The 20,480-nt window shown below is 43.0% G+C and overlaps 1 protein-coding gene across 5 annotated transcripts in view; it reads left to right on the forward strand.

Annotated features, from left to right (window-relative positions):
• The window catches only part of THSD7A (thrombospondin type 1 domain containing 7A), a 294,643-nt gene that overhangs the window by 113,203 nt on the left and 160,960 nt on the right, over positions 1-20,480 (forward strand). For all 5 annotated transcript variants that reach the window (XM_031940732.1, XM_031940733.1, XM_031940734.1 and 2 more), the window contains exon 2: positions 3,383-4,214. In XM_031940732.1, the coding sequence (XP_031796592.1) occupies positions 3,383-4,214 (832 nt within the window). The remainder of the gene's footprint in view (positions 1-3,382; positions 4,215-20,480) is intronic.

Consider the following 20,480-nt stretch of genomic DNA (forward strand, 5'->3'; position numbering starts at 1 on the left):
ACCAATTCACTAAGGACAGATTGCCTGACTCAAGTTTCTGACTACAAATTAACTGTCTGGGAAAGATTTCCTCAAATCTAATTAATTTCAGTGTAGTCTTAGGTCTATTCCTGAAGTAATTTAGATTCAAGAATCAAAGATTTAGAGTTGAAAAAAAGGATCTTTGAGACCATCAAGCAAAAGCCAACTCATGTTACAGAGGAGGGAAGTAAGACACAGAGTTTACATTGCTTTCCCAGGAAGTATCTGAGGTAGAATTTGAATCCGGTATTTCCCATGCCTTTTCTTGAATCTAATGGCCAATCCTAAGATTTTGCTAGAGCTGAATGCTTTGATGTCAACATTGTTCAGACTGGAAGTGCCTTATCCACGTGCGCACTTGTTCATGCATATGGTTTGTGTTTGCCTGCACACGGGTCTTGTGGGAGCATCTGGGGCTCTGTGCGTATTTCCTTTCATGATCAATATGCAGCTTTGAAACGAGGTGATTTCTCCCCCTTTTAAACGGAACTATTGCCATCTGCTAATGAAGATAGAGTGACGTCCCTCCTACGGGGCACTTGCCTTTGTTTCTGTGGGTGCAGACAAAGCTTCAGACATTTCAGGTAGAAGCATGGATATAGAACAATGGAAGCCCAGACTGGGTAATTTGCAAGGTTGTCAAATAAATTCAAGTTTCTTTTGAAGTGACTGAGAAAGAGGGGATCTATCCAATAGGAGGAGCATTTATTAAGTGCTTACTATATGCAAGGGGCTGCTCTGGAGATGTGAAGAAATAAAGGAAGCAATCCCTGCCCTCATAGATGAGGAGTTGGCCAACAAATCTAAAGTATGTATGAAAAAATCTAAAGAAGTAGATGGAGGTGACAGGTGTATGCTGGGATAAGGGTGGAGGCAGAAATGCAGTGGGTGGGGGGCAGCCTCCTGCAGAAGGAGGAGCATCGGGGGGGGGCATTTTGAAGGAAGCAGAGTAGAGGAGGTCAAACATTCCAGGTGTAGCCAGGGGACAGCCATTAATCGTGGAAAAGTAACCTGGAGCAGATCAGGAAAGGCTTCCAGGGACAGGCTGGGATTTTATATTCAAGGCAATAGGGAGCCATGGAAGGTTTTCATTTGGGGGAGAACATGATCAGATGACATAGTCAGGACTATTCTTTATGGTACTAGTTGATAGTACTATTGATGGACCAGGCTTTGACTCAGGTCCCCTTTAGGGTGCGGACCTGCAATTGTCTCTGAAGAATGAGGGAAAAACTGGCGAATGTTTCTGCACCAAAAGCAAGGATTTTGTAGCAGGAGAGTCAGTTTGAGATTCAGAGATAAACTCTAGGCCGGCCCACTGTTCCCCACATGAGAACCTCCCACAGGAGGCTGCTTCTTCATCCACTCTACATGGCTGTCCTTGGCCCATGGAGACGAGATGCAAGGGCTGGAGGATGGACCGCACCGATTCCTTTCAAGTTTTCCTGTGATCAGTTCAACACTTCCTGCTTGTGGGTGGGAGAGCCCAAGCTGAATGTGCCCCAGACTCCATGTTGTGAGTTCCCAAAGGGCAATTAGAAAGTAGATTTTATGCTAGACATCTTTTTAAATTTTTCTTTGAAGATCTTTATCTATGCAATGTTTGAGTAAAAGAGACTTTCTGGCACGCATCAGGGAAAAGGGCTGCTGTTGCTATGTGCTCTTGGCTCCGTGGCTAACACCAGCCCATGAGCCTTCAGCCAGGCATTTAGTCTCCGAAGGCCACATCTGTACTTGCCACTTAAGGGCAGCAACTCTCACTTCAGTCCCTCCTGTAGCATCCCGCACATATAGGGGCATGGAAGCAGGGTGGAGTCCAGGGTCAGGAGAGATGTGCATCCTGGATACTGAGCTGGAAGAGATCGGAGAAGCATTCAGGAGAGGAAACCGAGACCTTTGACAGATCATTCAAGTCTCGGTAGCCGAAACAGAACTTTCTGGGGCCATCTGGTGCAGGCTGACTGGCAGGTGGGCAGGCATCCTGCCTCCAACCCTTGCTGGCTACTGGGCCAAGGACAACCAGTCAGTGAATCGTATTTGTTCAGCTCCAGTGGTGTACCAGAGGCTGGACCTGGGAACCAGAAAGACTTCCTGGACTCCTGTAGCTTTCCACATTGATGTATGTCACTGTATGCAATGTGTGTGCAGCATAAATATGAGGTACTTCCGTGCATCAGCTGGCAGGGTAAGAAGCAGCCTCAGGAAAGAAGGGCACTTTCAGATTGAGTTCTGAAAGAAGTGAGGGATTCTGGGAGGTGATGACAAGAAGGCACAGTGGATAACCTTGCAATGACAGGGAGATGACTGATGGAATCTTGTGTGTGAGGAACAGCTCTAAGGACAATGCCATGGAGGGCATGAAAGGGAATTGTTCATAAAGGGGTTTATGGGTCAGACGGAGGAGAGTATACATCTGATCTTAGAAGTAACAGGGATGAAAGTGACCTTGACCGGTAACTAAGGCTCAGTTTCCATGTCTGCACAATGGAGGCAGTAATACATCAGGCCCTTAGTCCATCAGGTAGTTGTGAGGACCATGTGGAATGATGTATGGAGAACTTTTTGTGACATCTCCAGACCTTACCGTTACCTCATCTCGTAGCATATTATTAGCAACTCTGTGACTCATTGTCAGACTGAAGTGAATTGGAACAAAGCTGATCCCCAGAAAAATTGCATCCATCCTTTAGTTAAATGTTCCCCTTCCTGTATAGCCTGCACTTCATTAGTGGCTGGTCCACAGAGTGGATTTGGGGAGGTCGGTAGGTAATTTTGGAGGCAAAATGTGCAGAATTATGCGTGCCATTATCAAGCCCTGGTTAATACCGGGTAAACACTTAAATTTTTGGCAGCATCCACAGGACATGGCTGTTCTTCCCCAAAGCCTTAATTGCATAAAAAATAAATGAATAAATAAAAGTAATGTGCTAAGAGAAATTAACTGCCCAGAAGAGGAACATGCCTGAAGGAGCTGAGGGGCTCACCAGGGGCCATTATCTCTGCCAATGCCTGAAATGGACTTGGTGGGTGGAAGCCAGAAGTGATAGATTTTCAATGTGGCTAATCTCTAATGCCCTTTACGAGCAAAGATCTTGTAATTATCCAACATAAAAATACAAGAATAAAGGCAAATGCATTTATAATCACAAAAGAACAAGACAAAATGTAACATCTTTATTGCACGTGCCATCTCCCTGATGTCCTAATCTATGCATAATGGATGGCCTTCCAGACGGTCTCATCCCAGGGTATCCCATACAGGAGAAAACTTGCTCTCTGGCCGCTGGGCAGTACTATCTGAACTTTCTCAGGGTCCAGTGAGAAAGAGAGAACTTCTGTTAACGTGTGTCCTGTTTTACAGGTCCCTGGGGCCGATGCATGGGAGACGAATGCGGTCCAGGTGGCATTCAGACCAGAGCGGTCTGGTGTGCTCATGCAGAAGGCTGGACAACACTGCATACAAACTGCAAGCAGACAGAGAAACCAGACACCCAGCAGGAGTGTTTCAAAGTCTGTGACTGGCACAAAGAGCTGTACGACTGGCACCTGGGCAGCTGGAACCAATGCCAGCCGGTCATGTCCAAGAGTCTGGTGAAGCCAGCAGAATGCACCAAGGGAGAGGAGGGCATCCAGACCAGGGAGATTGCCTGTCTCCAGAAGGCTGACAGCCTCAGTGCCGATGACAGCATCTGTGAGTACTTCGAGCCCAAACCCCTCTTGGAGCAAGCCTGCCTCATCCCTTGCCCACAGGACTGCATCGTGTCCGACTTCTCACCCTGGTCCGAGTGCTCCAAGACGTGCGGGAGCGGGCTGCAGCACCGCACGCGGCACGTGGTGGCCCCCCCACAGTACGGCGGCTCGGCCTGCCCCAACCTGACCGAGTTTCAGATCTGCCAGTCCAGTCCTTGTGAGGCAGAGGAGAGCCTCTACAGCCTGAACGTGGGGCCCTGGAGCGCCTGCTCAGTGCCTCACACGAGGCAGATAAGGCAGGCGAGGAAACGAGGGAAGAACAAAGAACGGGAGAAGGACCGAGAGAAAGGAGTGAAGGATCCTGATGCGCGAGAACTCATCAAGAAAAAGAGGAACCGAAACAGACAGAACAGACAGGAAAACAAACACTGGGACATCCAAATCGGCTATCAGACCAGGGACATTGTGTGTACGCACAAGAACGGCACAATCACTGCTTTCAGGTAATGTCTTTGTTAATCTGTCCATTGGATTAACCCCATGGGCAGGCCAGTAAGGGCTCATGTGTGAACTAGAGAGGGCTGGAAAAAGGCTTCATGGGAAAGACCTGTGATCCAAGGAGGTACCGGTTCTGGAGTAGGTCCAGAGTCTCTGCCTCATCCAGCAGGGTTGGCCTGCCCCACCCCCACCCTCGATTCTGGGGAATGTTATAAGTACCTTTAGTCTTGGTGATGCGAGATAACGTAATTGGCCTCTGACCCCCACGAGACTGGCCTTCTACCTTTTGTTTCCTATCTCCCTCATTGTCCCGACTGGGTCCCTGGTCACCAGAGTTCTGGGTCAGTCTCTGTGACCCCAACCTAAGTCTAGTCCTTCTTTTGATCTCTTCATACTAAATCTATATCCAGCACAGGCAGCAATACCTGAGGCAATAAGGAAAAAACAGGCTTTTCTTTCTGTCAATAAAAAGCGTTGACTAAGTAATAGGACATGTGCCCAATTAGGAAAGAGAAGCAATGTACTGTCTGTACCACATGGATATACATTTCAAATATATAGTGCTGGGAACTCAGAGTGAGCAGACACTTATTATCAAATGATCCAGGGTGGAGTTTGGCCTTTTCTGTCTTGGGTCTTTTTTCTTTGTTGTTTAAAATAGTATTTTATTTTTTTCCAAATACATATAGATAATTTTCAATATTATTTTTCCTCTTTAACTTTTTATTCTTTTCCTTTTTATTTTTAAATGATAGTTTTGCATTTTCAAAATAAATGCAGAGATAGTTTACAACATTCATCCCTGAAAAAGCCATGTTTTAAATCTCTCCCCTTCCCCTCACCCTCTCCCCTAGACAACAAATAATCCAATATAGGTTAAATATTTGCAATTCTTCCATACATATTTCCATAATTACCTTGTTGCACAAGAAACAACAACAGGTGAAAATACTATGTTGTGATCCCCATTCAGGGCCCTAGACCTGTTTCTGGATGCAGATGGCTCTCTCCATCACAAGTCTATTGGAATTTGGTCTGGATCTTTCCAAATCCTGCTTCTGGCCCTTCCTATCTTAGGGATGCTATTGGACAAGTCACATAACAGTAGCTAACATTTATATGGTGTTTTGTTATTCAGCCGTGTCCAGCTCTTCAAGACCCCATTTGGCAGAGATACTGAAAAACTTTGCCATTTCTTTCTCCAGTTCATTTTATAGATGAGGAAACTGAGGCAGATACAGTTAAAGGTCTGTGACCAGGTCATACAACTACTCAGCCAGATTGGGACACAGGGCTTCCTAAATCCAGCTCCAATGCCCTAGCCACTGCACCCCCCAGCTGTTTCTCACATAACCACTTTCTGCTTCAGTTTTCTCATCTGTAAAGTGAAGTGTTGGGGCTGGAAGATCTATAGGGATTTTTCTAGTTTTAAACCTATGATGTTACAAACATAAATGCTTTTTGTGTTCGGTTCTGCCATTGTCTGGATTTAGCTTCCATATAACTGAATTCGCATCGGCCTCTCCTTCCCAATCTGAAGTGCGGGGGAGTTCTGAACGAAGCAGCTCCACAGGTTTATGACTTGGGCCCCTTCAAAGGAGGGAGCTGCTGAAATCCCTTTAGTGTTAGAACTTAAAATGAAAAAGCTCATCTCACATAGTTAACGTCCCAATGCCCACACACAAGTGAGCTGTATCTAGGGCTCGGCATTTCCAAATTACCCTATAAACAGAGTTTGCTCTAAACTCAAGTCTAGGGAGATATCAAAGGAGAGATTTCTTATTTCTTTTATTGAAGGAAATAACCAGCTCCAAAGCAGGAAAGGGGAGCTGCAGAAATGCCCGTTAACCCTTTCCAGCCCACCTCCCATCTACATTTCTGGATGTCAGTTCTTGTCACTCCCCCGCCTCCATTCCACACTGCAGCCAATCGTCCCTTGCACACAACATTGTAGCATCTCTCCCCTCTGTGCCGTTGCCCAGGCTGCCATGCCCATGAAGCTTCTCTCTTTGGGCACTCGGTGAGAGAGCTCGAGACAGGCTCACAGGTATACCTAAAACAAATCGTTCTCAGGTTCCCTTTGGACCTTCCTTTCTTTCCCAGTCCATTCTTTTAGAAGAGATGCTCAACCAGCATGTAACAAAAATTAGTCAGTATTAATTTGGAGACAGAATCCCTTATACAAGTACTGACAGCAAAAAATAGGATTTGAAGAGTGGGAAACTTCCAAGCATGATGATTTTGAGGGAGGAGAGGCCACATCCCACAGTGCATCTGGATGTGGAGAAAGCTCTGGGCAGGCAGGGCACCCCTTGCATAGGTCAGTGAGCCAGACAAGACTGCCCCTGATTGTGTTCATTGTTGGGGGCAGGGGGGGCAGCAGCTCCTTACTTGCCATCGGTCCCTCACAGGTGTCACGCTATTCTGCCGCCTTCTCCTCTGGGTAGAAACAAAGATCCCTGGGCTCCTCATGTCCTGTGAGGCTGCTGTCAGTCTTCTGTGATCATTCAGTGGATGGAGATGCAGCCTAGAAAACTTCACTTCCCATCAGCCCCTTTCCCAAAGGAGGGAAAGTATCTGGAAAGCAATCTTTCCTATTATGATTTTCTTCCTTTAAAATATAGGCTAGGGGTCACCTCCTATGAGAAGCCTTCCCTGAACTCTCTAGTTGTTACTGATTTCTTGACTTCTCAAAAGTCTCATGTTCACTCATGTCACAGATGTGACAATTCTTCCCTCTGAAATGGTGAGGAAGCAGCCCTCCTCCTTCTTGTCAAAATCAGCTCCCAACTATTTGTGTCCTCAATTCCTCTTCACTTCAGAGTCACTAGCTGTGTGACTTGGCAAATCACTTAGCCTCACTCTGCCTCAGTTTTCTTTTTTGTAAAATGAGAGCTCTGAATGTAAAATGAGAGTCCTTCCAGCTGGAAGTTTATGAATAATTCCTTCCAGCCTCCTCTGCAGCCTGCCCATTAATACTTCTTTCCTCCTCCTCCTCCTCCTCCTCCTCCTCCTCCTCCTCCTCCTCCTCCTCCTCCTCCTCCTCCTCCTCCTCCTCCTCCTCCCTCCTCCTCCTCCTCCTCCTCCTCCTCCTCCTTCTTCTTCTTCTTCTTCTTCTTCTTCTTCTTCTTCTTCTTCTTCTTCTTCTTCTTCTTCTTCTCTCTCTCTCTCTCTCTCTCTCTCTCTCTCTCTCTCTCCCTTTGCTTTAAAAAATAAATCTTTCTTGACCCTGTCATTTTCTAATATTTCTCCTTCCTTTATCTGGCAGTCTCTTAGAGAAAGAGCTTATACTGGCTAACCCACTATCTTTTCAAGCCCTTATGATCAGACATCCAACTCCTCCATCCTATGGACATCTCTTGCTCAGAGGTCATCAAGGGCTCCTTAATTACCAAATTACTGCATTGCCTTTTCTCAGTCCCCTTTCTTTGATCCTCCATTTTAGGATGTCAACCACAGAGAATTTTCTTATCCAATCTCTGTGATATTACAACTCTTCATTTTCCTACCTTCCTAATTATTCCTTCTCTGTCTCCTTCTCTGGCAGATCATAGTCCATCCACCTGCTAAAAGAACAGCATTTCTAAGGTTCTAGGCTTGGGACAAGTGACTTCAGTTTCCTCACTGGTTGGCAGTAGGGAGACTGGATGCAAGGGCCTCTAATGAACCTCTCTGCTCTAAAATGATGCTCTTATGTCCATTATCTCCATTCCCCCACCCCAATGGCCCTGTTTCTGGAGGCAGTCTCTGTAGGATTGGGTGAGAGAGCTTGATACAGGCTCGTATATCTTCACCATCCCATAAGTTCAAAGCCTCACAATCACTGGAGATTCACATCCGATCACTTTTGAAATCTTGTCGATTCTGCCTCCACAACTGCTCCTTAGCCATCCTCATCTCACCTCTCAGATTCTTTCTCTGCCACTGCCTCTAAGAGGCCTCCCCTATGGCCCCTGACAAATGAGTTCTAGATCTCCCCAAATGCTCTGAGAGCACTGGTCTCCATCATGCAGAAGCTGCTTAGGAAGCACTTGCCTGGGTGCTGCAGAGCAAGGGGGACTCCTTGAGCAACAGGAGCATGTTGGTTTTATGTTTGCATGCCTGGCCCCCAACACAGAGCCTATTATATGGTACTCATTAAAACATCTAGTTATATCTTGTCCCATGGATAATCTCCTTCTTCACACTGTGCCTCTGTTCTAGAGAATGGTTATTCTTAGGGCATTTGCGATGTGAGGTATTTTTTTTTCCTTTGTGCTTTTCTTCTTTAATTTCTTTCTTCTTTCCTTTCTTCCTCCTCTCCCTTTTTTCTTTATTTTTTTTCTTCTTTTTGTTCTCCCTTTCTCTTTTTCTTTCTATTTTTCCTCCCTCTCATTTCTCTCCTTCCTTCCTTTCTTTCATTCTTTTTCCCTTTCTCTCCTTTTCTCTTTCCTTTCTTTCACTCTCCTTTCCTCCTTTCTTTACTTCCTTCCTTTCTTCATTTTTTCCTTCCTCCTTTTCTTGCCTTCCTAATTTTATCTCTTTCTTTCTTGCTTCTGAAAGATTTAATTCCTGCTGCTTGAGCCAGTATGCTCTGTTCCTTCCCAGCTCCCACACGACACAATTTCTCCTCTATTTCTTTTCTCTCCTCATTGGTTGCTCCATTTCTTGCCATCCTCATCCTGCTTCCTGCAGAGCTGAGCGTATTTCTGTGCTATCTTCATAGGAAGTCTGTCTCCATCTCTCTGGTTCTTTCCTAACCGCCCTTGTTCCCAGGACAAGCTCCAAGAAATCTCCTCCCCACCAGATATAACAGGTGATTGCACATTATGCCAGCTTTTGCTTCTGTCGATAGAGTCTACCAACCCCCTGCTGCTGCCTCTGGGTGAAAACTGCAGCCACCAGCTTGACTTGGCCCATTTCATGTAACTTTTACTGTTCAATTAAAATATGTAATTAGAAGATTTTAGTTGTCCTAAGTTAACTAATGTATTAAATATCCCACAGATCATTTGGCACAGACACCTACCAACCATTAGCATCTGCAATCCTATTGTGACGGGGGCCTTGCTCTTCCTCCTTATGATACATGCTTGCAAACCCATGCACATGCATCTACACAGACATGTTTCCTATAATGCCTTTAGCTATTTAATGGTATATTTCAAAAATCAAGTCTTCCCTTGTTATATGTAAAAATAGACCCCCTTGTATACTTCAAAAACACAAGAGTATATTGGCCTGATTTTAATGCATTAATATGGTGATGATGTTTATTATGTTTTTGCACTGAATGGATCGAATGTCTCCTTTGAGAGGTCAAAGGGTTGGAGGTAGATAAAGGCTGGAAAGTAGAGAGAGGTCCCCAATATGGGGGGCTTTCTCAATCAATGGCATTTTATTTATATTAATTTTTGCTCTGATGAAATAATATGTAAAACAAAACAGAGAAAGAAGAGAGACAAAGACAGAGACAGAGATCACCAAGATACACATAGAGAGACAGAGATAGAGAAAAGGAAGGAAGGAAGGAAGGAAGGAAGGAAGGAAGGAAGGAAGGAAGGAAGGAAGGAAGGAAGGAAGGAAGGAAGGAAGGAAGAAGGAAGGAAGGAAGGAAGGAAGGAAGGAAGGAAGAAGGAAGGAAGGAAGGAAGGAAGGAAGGAAGGAAGGAAGGAAGGAAGGAAGGAAGGAAGGAAGGAAGGAAGGAGAGAGGGATGGAGAGAGAGAGGGAAGGGAGGGAAGGAGGAAGGGAAGGAAAGAGGAAGATTAAGTATTTCTCATGTGCCAGTCACTGTATTAAGTGATGCACAGAAAAAAGAAGCAGCCACATGCAAAAATCTGGAATAAAGTCAGAGTCCAGATCCAGGTTCCTGGCTATGACCTTCCAAAACTAACACTTTCTGCCACACTGTGTGACACTACCTTGTCTTTAATATGGAACCAACCAGCTCAGATCCTTATTCCATGGAGAACCTGCCAAGTACTTTCTTCCCCACAGCCTTGTGAAGCAGAGAATATAAGTCTTGTTAGCACCAGTTCATAGACAAGGAAACATGCTCAGAGAACACATTCAGTAACTTGTCTCTGATAGCCGACTGTAAGTATTCAGGGCAAGATTCCAGACCAGGTTTCCCAACTCCATGTTCATCCCTCTCTATCCATATTCTACAGGAATATACAAGATTATTTTAATCAAAATAAAAGTTTCCACCGAGATGACTTGATTATTTAAGCCTAAGTTTATGCATATGAAAGCCAGGATAATATATTAAGCATTGAGGAAAATCAAAGTTAAAGTGAGCAAAGGCATTTGGAGGGTTAGTTTCACTACTCCTAATGACAACTGAATGATAAAACTTATTCAAAGGGAGAGTAAAATGGTGGCCAAAAAGGTGTCCAAGACTCAGGTGCTGATCATCCATCGCCAAATTCCCTACCCAGACCAGATCCTACCTAGAATATTGTGTTTGATTCTAGAGATCACATTTGAGAAAAGCTATTTATTGATCAACTGGAAAGCATCCAGAGAAAGGCAACCAGAAAGGGGTGAGGGGTGGCGGCTTAAGCTCTTTACTGACAAGCACTGGGACACAGAACTGAGAATGTTTGACTTGAGAAGGAAAGCCTGGGAAGACTGGTTTTGAGTGTTAGAAGAAAGGCTGTGATCTGTTCTAATGGGCCACAGAAATCAGTGCTAGGAGCGATGGATGGGGTTCCAAGGATGGGATTCTGATAGAAGGACAATCTTCCTACTAATTAGAAGTTTCCAAAGACATGGGAACTGCTGCTTTGGGATGTAATGGACTCCCATTCTCTGGAAGTTTTCAGAGCCTAGTTAACTGTTGGTCATCCAGGAAATTGTTAAGGGCACACTTGTTCTTGACTGGGCTGAATTGGATCCCAATGCATCTCATGGGTTCCTCAATACTAATTTATCATTTTCACCGATTCACTCACAAAGGCATTTTTCTATGAATGAATAGATGTTTTCTCAGCACGTTTAAAACTGATATTCTCTGCTTCCCCCAGCTCGATATGTAACTGAATTTTCTAAAAAAAAGTGTGATGATATTTCCACAAAGTGTCTCCTTCACATGCTCATACTGTGGAAAGAATATAGAAGCTCGCTGGAAAACTTGGGTATAGGAAATATCTCTGAGGTTGGACAGGCCCTGCTTGCTTGATTTCAGAGGAGACAATCTATTGTAATTAGACAATCAATAGACCCAGGAATGGAGGGGAGGCTGTCTCAGTGTTTTCTGAGGCAATGAAGAACATTTCAAATGTGGGGAAAATGGGATTGAGCTGTTCCCAATGAAAACTGCCAATGAAAAAAAACAATCATGTGGCAGAGTGAGGAAGACCAGATAAATTACATATACAAAGCAACCATGGCAGACTCTCCTTGAAATGGCATGACTTCTGTATTGTTCAGGACTTCAGACTGTGCCATATGCTTTATCTCCTGTTTAGTTTTATTATTCTCACTTAAGCATCAATGTCATTTGTTTTCTACATCCCCTGACTTCCCTATTTCCACCACTTCACTCACACACACACACACACACACACACACACATACACACACATGCACACACACACACACACACTGCTCTGATTCACTGATCCTGGAGTCAGAAGACCTAAGTTTAAATCTGGTTTCACACATTTATTAGCTCTTTGACCTCAAGTAAGTGGCTTAAATACTGTCTGCCTCAGTTTTCTCAACTGCAAAATGGGGTAAATAATAAAATCTATTTCCCAGGATTGTTATGAGAATAAAATATTTGTAAAATACTAAGCACAGTGCTTACCTAGTACATAGGAGGCACGTAATAAATTCTGTGTCCCTTCTTCCCGCCCTCATCCTTTCTTTAAATCTACAGATGAATCACAGCTGTGGGCTGGTAATATACAGCAGCAGAGAGTGGTGTAAGATTCCAAAATTGCTTCTTTGTTGCTGGTGTTGCTTAACTTCCATTATTATAAGTCCTTCTTCTTTGTATAGTTGGTGCTTTTCCTCCTATACCATGCACTGGAGAGCTTTGGCTCCCATATTTTAAAGACTCAATGTGCCGTACAGCCCACCCATGTTTCACCCAAAAAGAGAATAAAGTGGACCTAGACTCTGGCTGACAACCAAAGTCTAGCCCAAATAGGTAAAGAATTTCACCACCTCACACAGACCACAAGTGGCGAATCTTCTGACCGATTCCCTCCATAAAACATGCAAGGTTGATGGAACTATAGTAATGACAGATCCCTATTGAATCAGTGAGCATAGCCTAATACTAGTCTTATTGTGAATAAAATAAAATAAATTTGTATAGAAAAAATATTTGATACTGTTCATTAGGACATTGTGTGTGTGTGTGTGTGTGTGTGTATGTATTTGCAAGTGTGTGTTATTGTTATTGTTATTGTTTGTCCTTTATTCTTGAAGAGACCATGACATCAGGGAAATGATACCATGACATACAAGTGAACTGGATTTAAGTGAGGGAGACTGGGCTAGGTCACCTGCCTTATGTTTCCCTTCAGAGCCATCTGGGTCCAGTGGCCAGATATAGATCAAGATGACTGAAGATGGTCTTGAATGAAATGGGAGACTGTAACTAAGCTAAGGTCTTCAACAGGTCTCAGTTTGACCAAAGCTGCTCCCATTTAGTGATTAAGGCGAGGGAGAAACTGAGGCAAAGAATCTTCTCTTTCACCTTGTCAAAAATATAAATAAATAAATCTGGGAAGGAAAGACTCTCAGGATTTCTGGCCAAAACAGAAATTCTATTTACATTCAATCTGAGTCAATCAGGACCCAAGGACCAAATGGGGCTTGGACTAGGACCTTTTGGTGGCCATTCAATGAGGAACAGGGTGGTTTTTGTTTAAAGCATGGAAGGAATTTCCTTTAAGGAAGCTAGAAGGAAGGAAGGAAGGAAGGAAGGAAGGAACGAAGGAACGAAGGAAGGAGGAATGAGTTTTCCAACTGATTAGTTCCATTTTATGTGCCAGCTCCACTCACAGAGCTTGTTGTTTGCTCTTCATTCTTGAAAAGGACCATGGTATCAAAGATATGCTGCCATGATGTGCAAGTGAACTGAATTTAAGCGAGGGAGGCTGTGCAAGGTCACCTGCATTACTTTCCCCTTCAGAACCATCTGGGTTAGTAACAAGATAGAGATTATGATGCCTAGAAATGGCTCTGGATTCTTTGCCTCAATTGTTACCTAACCTTAATTACTGAACTCTGTGTGTGTGTGTGTGTGTGTGTGTGTGTGTGCCCCTTATTTCATAGTCCCTTCATAAATTTTTACTTGTACTTTTTGGTGTAGAGGCAAGAAACTGCCCTGATGGAATTAGAGACTCCCCATCTTCCTCTGTCCTCCACTTTTATTTTTCCCACATCTGCGTGCACACACACACACACACACACACAGTCCTCATTTCTACCTTGTTTCCTTTTTTGAACCTTGATGATTCGAGGCAGCCCATACCTCCCATCCAATTAGTTCTTCCTTTTCTGGATATTCTCTCCTCCCCATCCCTTCACCTCTTTTTGTAGTTCCTAAGTTCCCTTTGTAGCATCATGGAATCATTGCTCCAGAACTGGAAGAGACTTTAGAGGTCCTGTAACATACCAGGTGCACACTGAAAACTTAATAAATGTTGCTTGGTTGACTGAAAAATTTCATTTTTCTTGAGGAAACCGAGGTATAGAGAGGCAAAATGATTAAGCCAAGGTCATATAGGGAAAAGTAGGAAAACCTGGAATTCAAACCCAACTCCTCTGATTAAATCCAGGGTTCTCCCCACCACACCTCATGGCTACTCAGCTTCTTCCCACTGATTCTTCCCCAAAAAGGGATCCATTAGACAGCTCCCCCTGCTTAAAATGTTAATCTGTCCACCATGACAAATTTGTACAGCACATCTTAATTGGTACTGGGTAGCTATCGGTAAGGAAGATGCCTCCTCCAGAAGATGTACTCAGAGGGGAGTTTCCAGGGAAGTCTGGTGGTGTGGGTGAGGAAGAGAATTCCAGGGAGAAGGGACCATCACTGAAGAGGGCCAGCCACTGAAAAGAGAGAGAGCCGAGAGATAGAGGGTTATGTGTGAGCAACAGCCACAAGGTTGTTGTTGCTGAATTATAGAGTATGGGCAAGGAAGTAAAATGTCAGACAACTGGACGTGTGGAAAAAGACAAAACTTGAAACTAGGCAACAGCTTCTGTTCCTATCTAGGATTCCAAAGGACATGAGTTATAGTAAAACAAATATGGATTTTTTCCCATCTAAGTCCTCAGCTCCCTTGCAGTCTCTCCATGGACCCTTTGGTGGTTTATTGACTACAGGTGAAGAATTTTTGCTCTGTTTTATCTCACTTGTAGGCATTTCAAAGCCAAGCTAAGAACTATATATTTTATTATGAGGATCACTTCAAACAGAGAACCTATGGAGTTATTGACTGGAGGGCGGTGAGGAGGGAAGAGAAGGAACGTGGTTATACCTATGCTTGGAGAAAAAACAACACTCTAGTAGCTGAGTGGACAGTGGACTAGAGCAAGGAGAGGTTATCACAGTAACTTAGGTGTGAAGGAATAAGGGTCTATACCAGGATGTGGTCTGGGAAAGGGTAACATCCTCCAGATGTTGGGAAGATAAAAGCAAGACTTGACAACAGACTGTATATGTGGAGTGAGTGAGAAACAATAGTTACTGAGCTGTAAGCCTCGGTAAATTGGAAGATGGTGGAATCCTCAACAATAATAGGGAAGTGTAAGACAGGGGTGGAGGGGAGGAAAGTTAATGAATTCTTTTTTGAACATGTTGATTTTGAGCTGTCTATGGGACATCCGAGTGGAGAGCTCTGAAAAGCAGCTGGTGAGCTGAAACTGGATCCCAGAGAAGGGACTAAGAATGACTATCTGGGAATTAATGAGGTTTCCAAGTGAGGTAGAACATAGCAAAAGTTTCACCTGCAGTCAGGAGACCCCCAAGGAGTCCATGAAGAGACTTTAGGGGGCCGAGGACTTAGATGGGAAAAAAATCCATATTTGTGTTACTATAACTCATGTGCTTTGTAATCCTAGATATAGATATCATTTGTTCCTAGATGAAAAAAAATAGTTGTTGCCTAGTTTCAAGCAGATGCAGTCACAGATAGGTTTCCAAGGAGCCCTTCCTAGTAGAGCTGTGGGCTTGGAAGAGAACAAGGGACCTTGCTATGGTTTGAGACAAGTCTTTCTTGTCTGTAAGACTCCAGACTTCTTGGAGCACAAGGGGCTGTGTGGGACCACAATGAAGCATCTGTGCAGCTGAGAGGACTGGTGGGCAGCTCACAATAAGGGCGTCCTGGGGATGGGCGGGACCAGAAATGGAAGTTTTCACTCGCCTTTTATTACCGACACAACCCCAGAAAAGGTCCTTGGATGCTGGCATTGGCAACATCGCCAAAATCTGCTAATCGCCTGGGAAGTCCCCAAGCATCCATTAAGTCTGAGCTCTGTGCTAGGCAAAGTACTTGGTGCTGAGAATGTTTGAAAAATAACAAGCAAAACCATGATTCATGTCCTCCAAGAGCTCAGAATCAAATTGGGACAATTTCAGGCGAAATTTGATCACAAAAGATGGAGAGGAGGTGGCAGATCATCTTAGGAGAAAGGGGTGAGCTGTGGGAGACACTGGGAAAAACCCTTCTATGGAAAGGAAGTGAGGGTACAGAGGCTGGGGTAAAGATGTCGGGGGCAGGAATTAGAGACGTATGGGAGTCACTGCTCAAAGAGACCCCAAGAGACTCTGGGCAATCAATAGGAAAAGTGAAAGACTGTCCACAAACAACAGCAACTCCATCACTATTACTACTACCACCATCACCACCACTTCAGAAAGGGAAACCCTGGAAACATAGCATTCTAGAATTTAGACTTGAGAGGTTCTAGATATTAGCGGTGGAGAAGCCAAACGCAAGCTGCTGGAAAGCAGCTCCGGGAGGGAGAGAGAGAGAGGGAGGGAGAGAGAGGGAAAGAAAGGGAGAGAGAAGGAGAGAGGGAGAGGAAGGAAGGGAGGGAGGAGAAGAGGAATCAAAAACAGATGTTTGTTAATTGAAAAAAATCCTATTTTTAAAAAACTCAGAAAAAATACCCATGAAAATATAATCCCTAGGATTTAGAGCCAATAGGGCCTTTAAAATCTCTGATTGTATTTTTCAGATAAGGAAAATGAGGTCTAGAAAAAAGAACCTTTGACTTACAGCCCTCCAATTCCAGATCCATGATAAAAGCCTTTGGAAGGAATGGGAAAGTGGTCAAACACCTTCCCTTTTTTATGACTTCTAAAACAACTTCTTTGAAATATTTTTCAAGGAGAAATTATTTTATCCAATAGTAAAGATAGTTTTCTAACTTCATTTTTTGTAAGACTTTGTGTTCCAAAATTTTCTTCCTTCCTTTCTTACCTTCCACTTACTGAAGACAGCAAGTAATCTGATATAAGTTAAATATGGGCAATCCTTTTAAACACATTCCCAAATTTGTCATGTTGTGCAAGAAAAATCCAACCAAAAGGGAAAAATGAGAAAGAAAAAGCAGATAAACAAAAAAGGAAAAATACTATGATTTGATCCACATTCAGTCCCCATAGTTCTCTCTCTGGATGCAGATGGTATTTTCCATCCCAAGTCTATTGGAATTGTTTTGAATCATTACATTGCTTGAAAGAACCAAGTCTACCACGGCTGATCATAACATAATCTTTTGTTACTATGACAAGGTTATCCTGGGTCTGCTCATTTCACTCAGCATCAGTTCATATAGGTCTCTCCAGGCCTCTCTGAAATCATTCTGCTGATCATTTTTTACAGAACAATAATATTCCATAACATCCATATACCATAACTTATTCAGCCATTCCTCAACTGATGGGCATCTACTCAGTTTCCAGTTTCTTGCCACTACAAAAAGAACTGCCACAAACATTTTTGCACATGGGGGTCCTTTTTCCTATTTTATGATTTCTCTGGGATACAGACCCAGTAGAAACACTGCTGGATCAAAGGGTATACACATTTTTATAGCCCTTTGGGCATCGTTCCAAATTGTTCTTTTTCAAGACTATTACACTAAAAGCCAGAATTCATTTGTGTAGATGCATATGTTCTATTAAAATTGTTTGATTATAATGTTGGTAATAACCATTATTCTCACATTAAGATACCTCTAAAAGGCTAAAAGAAGAATTAAGATCCAAATGCTCTTGTCTTTGTATATCTCATAGATTTTTATTTGAGATGATTGTTAAACCAGGACCTCAAAATCTCAGACCTTGTCTTTAATATGCTGGAGACACTTTTCAGTATGAAAGTTTCCAGATCATCTCTGTGAGGTTTTCTCCCATTGCCATTGTGGTGGGCAGGAACTTCAGCCTGTTTGTGCTTCTTCTGAATGTAAAAGCAATTTTAAAATTTTATTCATATATCTGATGAGACCCACTAGATGCTTTGAATGGCTAAAATCAAGGCATATTTTGATCTTCAAAAGAAACCTGTGGATCCTTGGGGTGGAGGAGTGGGGAGGCAGCATGACTGGCTTTCTTATATCCATATCAAACACAGTTACTGACTTAATGTTTCTTGTGTATTTGATACTGAACTAAGATATTTCTTTGCAGGATCAATACAGGGATATGTCCAAAGGATAGAGTTTCTGTATTCTGATTTCTTTCTTCTTCTTCCATGGTGGACAATTCATGTTGGCAGGAGGTAGGGGGAGAGGGTTCTCCATGGAGATTGTGCCCTGCTATCCAATACGGAGCAATTCGAATTTCTGTGTGAAATCTAAGGCATCCCAAGACCAAGAAAAAACTCTCAAGCTATACCAGAGTGGCCAAAGATTGGGGGTCAGGGAGAAATAAAAGAAACAAAAGTAATATTCAGCAGCATTGGCCAGACGGATAACAAGAAATAACAGGGCAGGAATGAGTCAGAATTAAAATGGGAGAGTCAGACAGAATCCCAGCTGATTTTAATTTAAGGGCTTCCTAGTAGAGGCTGGCACCATTTATACTACACGGTAACAATCACATCTGAGTAATTTTGAGGGCTACAAATAAGCAAATCCATCAGTGCCGGGAAGTGTAGATGGCCATGTGGGTTGCCTAGTCCCTGCTGAGTCATATTCATTCTGAACTGATGAATTCTGATTCTAGCTGTGACTTTCGGTAACCCAAACTGTGACCTTAGACAATTCATTTAATCTCTTTTGACCAAAAAGATATCGGTTTAAATGAATACACATTTATCAGGACAGTGTGGCCCCAGATGTACAAGAGTCCAGGGTTTCGAAGACAAAAAAGAAGTAACTCCTGCCCTCCAGGAGTTTACATTCAACAGGATCAGCCAGAATGGAGGACTGAACCTAGCAACATAAAATGGGATATTCCAGTCATAAGCACACTGCCTTGTCCGTAGCAACCACTTTATAAATATTTTCTCATTTGAATTGAATTAAATAGAGATAAATATAAATTCTTATATGTTATTGAACTCATCAAGCAGAACCAGGGAAATGAGATTAGACCAGATTTGTTTGTGAAAAAGCCCAGGCCATAAACTCAACATGGTTCATCAATGTGACCTGACAGCCAGGAAACCAGTGTGGCTTTAGGTTATATGAAGCAAGGCAGGTGTCATAAATGAATTAATGAATGGACGAATGAGTAAATGAATGTGCTATATGGGAGTTATATTGTACTTGGCTCCGATCCAATAATATCTAAACTATTTTATTCAGCCCCAAGAGACACATTGTTATTTTAGGGAGAACACTGACAAATAGTTGCATGCAGAGGTCTATGATTAGCATGATAAGGACCATCTGAGCACCAGCTGATGGGACCAGGAATTTTTAGCCTTAATGAGAGAAGAGTCAAGGGAATGGAATAGCTGTCTTCAATTGTCTTATGGAAGAGAGATTGGTTCTATTTCTCTTGTCCCTCAAGGGTGTAAGTAGGAGTAGTGGGTAGATATTTTAGACAGGTAGATTTGGGTTTACCATAAGGAAAATCTTCCTGATACAGAGACAGGTTTTTAATCAGAATAGCTTGTTAGAAGGTCTCCATCATTGGGAGCCTTCACATTAGAAGCAAATGGCTGTTTCTTAGGGAAGAGATTCTTGGCCAGATCCAGGGTGGATCCTGAAGCTCCTTCCAAACCAACAACCTCTGATTCTGTAAAGTTGTTCAGAAGAAACTGGAAAACATCTTCAGTTTTCCATTCCTGCTCCATTAACCCTTGCTATAGTTAACTGACAGTGCTAAGATCTTTGGATTTACACACCCACTGCATATCTTCCCTCTCTAGTTGCTAAATGAAAAGAAATTCTTGATAATGGCTACTTGTAATTAAGTCCAAATTGCTTATCTGAATTGCTTAAAGAAAAGTAAGTGTTGGAAGATGCCATAGTTTCTAATTTGCCTTTATCCCAATTTGCTGAACAATTACAACAGGCATTAGTGTCTAACAAAAGGTAAAGTTAATATCACATTTAACGGATCAATGGTCAATGTTTTGTAATACTTGGGTAGAGCTTAAGTGGAGCACCATTTGTAAATAACAATACATGCAAAGAGGCTGTAGCAGTATGGCATGGGTATATAGAATGGGACCTATCCTACTTCACACATTTACCAGCTTGCATACATTTGCAAAGAGCACAATTCCAATGGGCTGCCCATCACATTGGTCAAATGCCAAATGTACATTTGCCAAAAATACTATTTTATGGAGAACCTACTCACAAAGTGGTCAGAAAAAGCGATACTCTCAAGGTCTCTCTTAAGAACTTTAGAATTGGCTGTATGACATGGGAGACACCGAAAAAGGACCGCACAGCATGGTGTGCCCTCATCAGAGAAGGGGCTGTGTTCTATGAGAAAGCGGAATTGAATTAGCCCAAAGGAAATGTGAGATGCACAGAATTAGAGAAGCCACCCCCAATATCCATATGGACTACTTGTGTCCAACCAGTGGCAGAGTATTCTGAGCTCATATTGGTCTGATCAGCCACAACTGGACATGTTGTAACGACTCTGTAACACAGTGAGGCCATATTGGTCCTCTTTGAGAACAAAGAACAACAACCAGCTCTGTGAACCTGGACAAGTTACTTTATCTTTATAATTCTCACCTGTTGGAATCTTTACAAAGTGGTAAGCCATTGGAGTTGATTTGATCTTAGAAAGAGATATTTTGGGCCAGAACTTGAAACAAGGTACTAGGTGGAACTGATAGAAACAATG

Source organism: Sarcophilus harrisii, chromosome 5 (assembly GCF_902635505.1).
Source record: "Sarcophilus harrisii chromosome 5, mSarHar1.11, whole genome shotgun sequence".
In the NCBI taxonomy this organism is placed as follows: domain Eukaryota; kingdom Metazoa; phylum Chordata; class Mammalia; order Dasyuromorphia; family Dasyuridae; genus Sarcophilus; species Sarcophilus harrisii.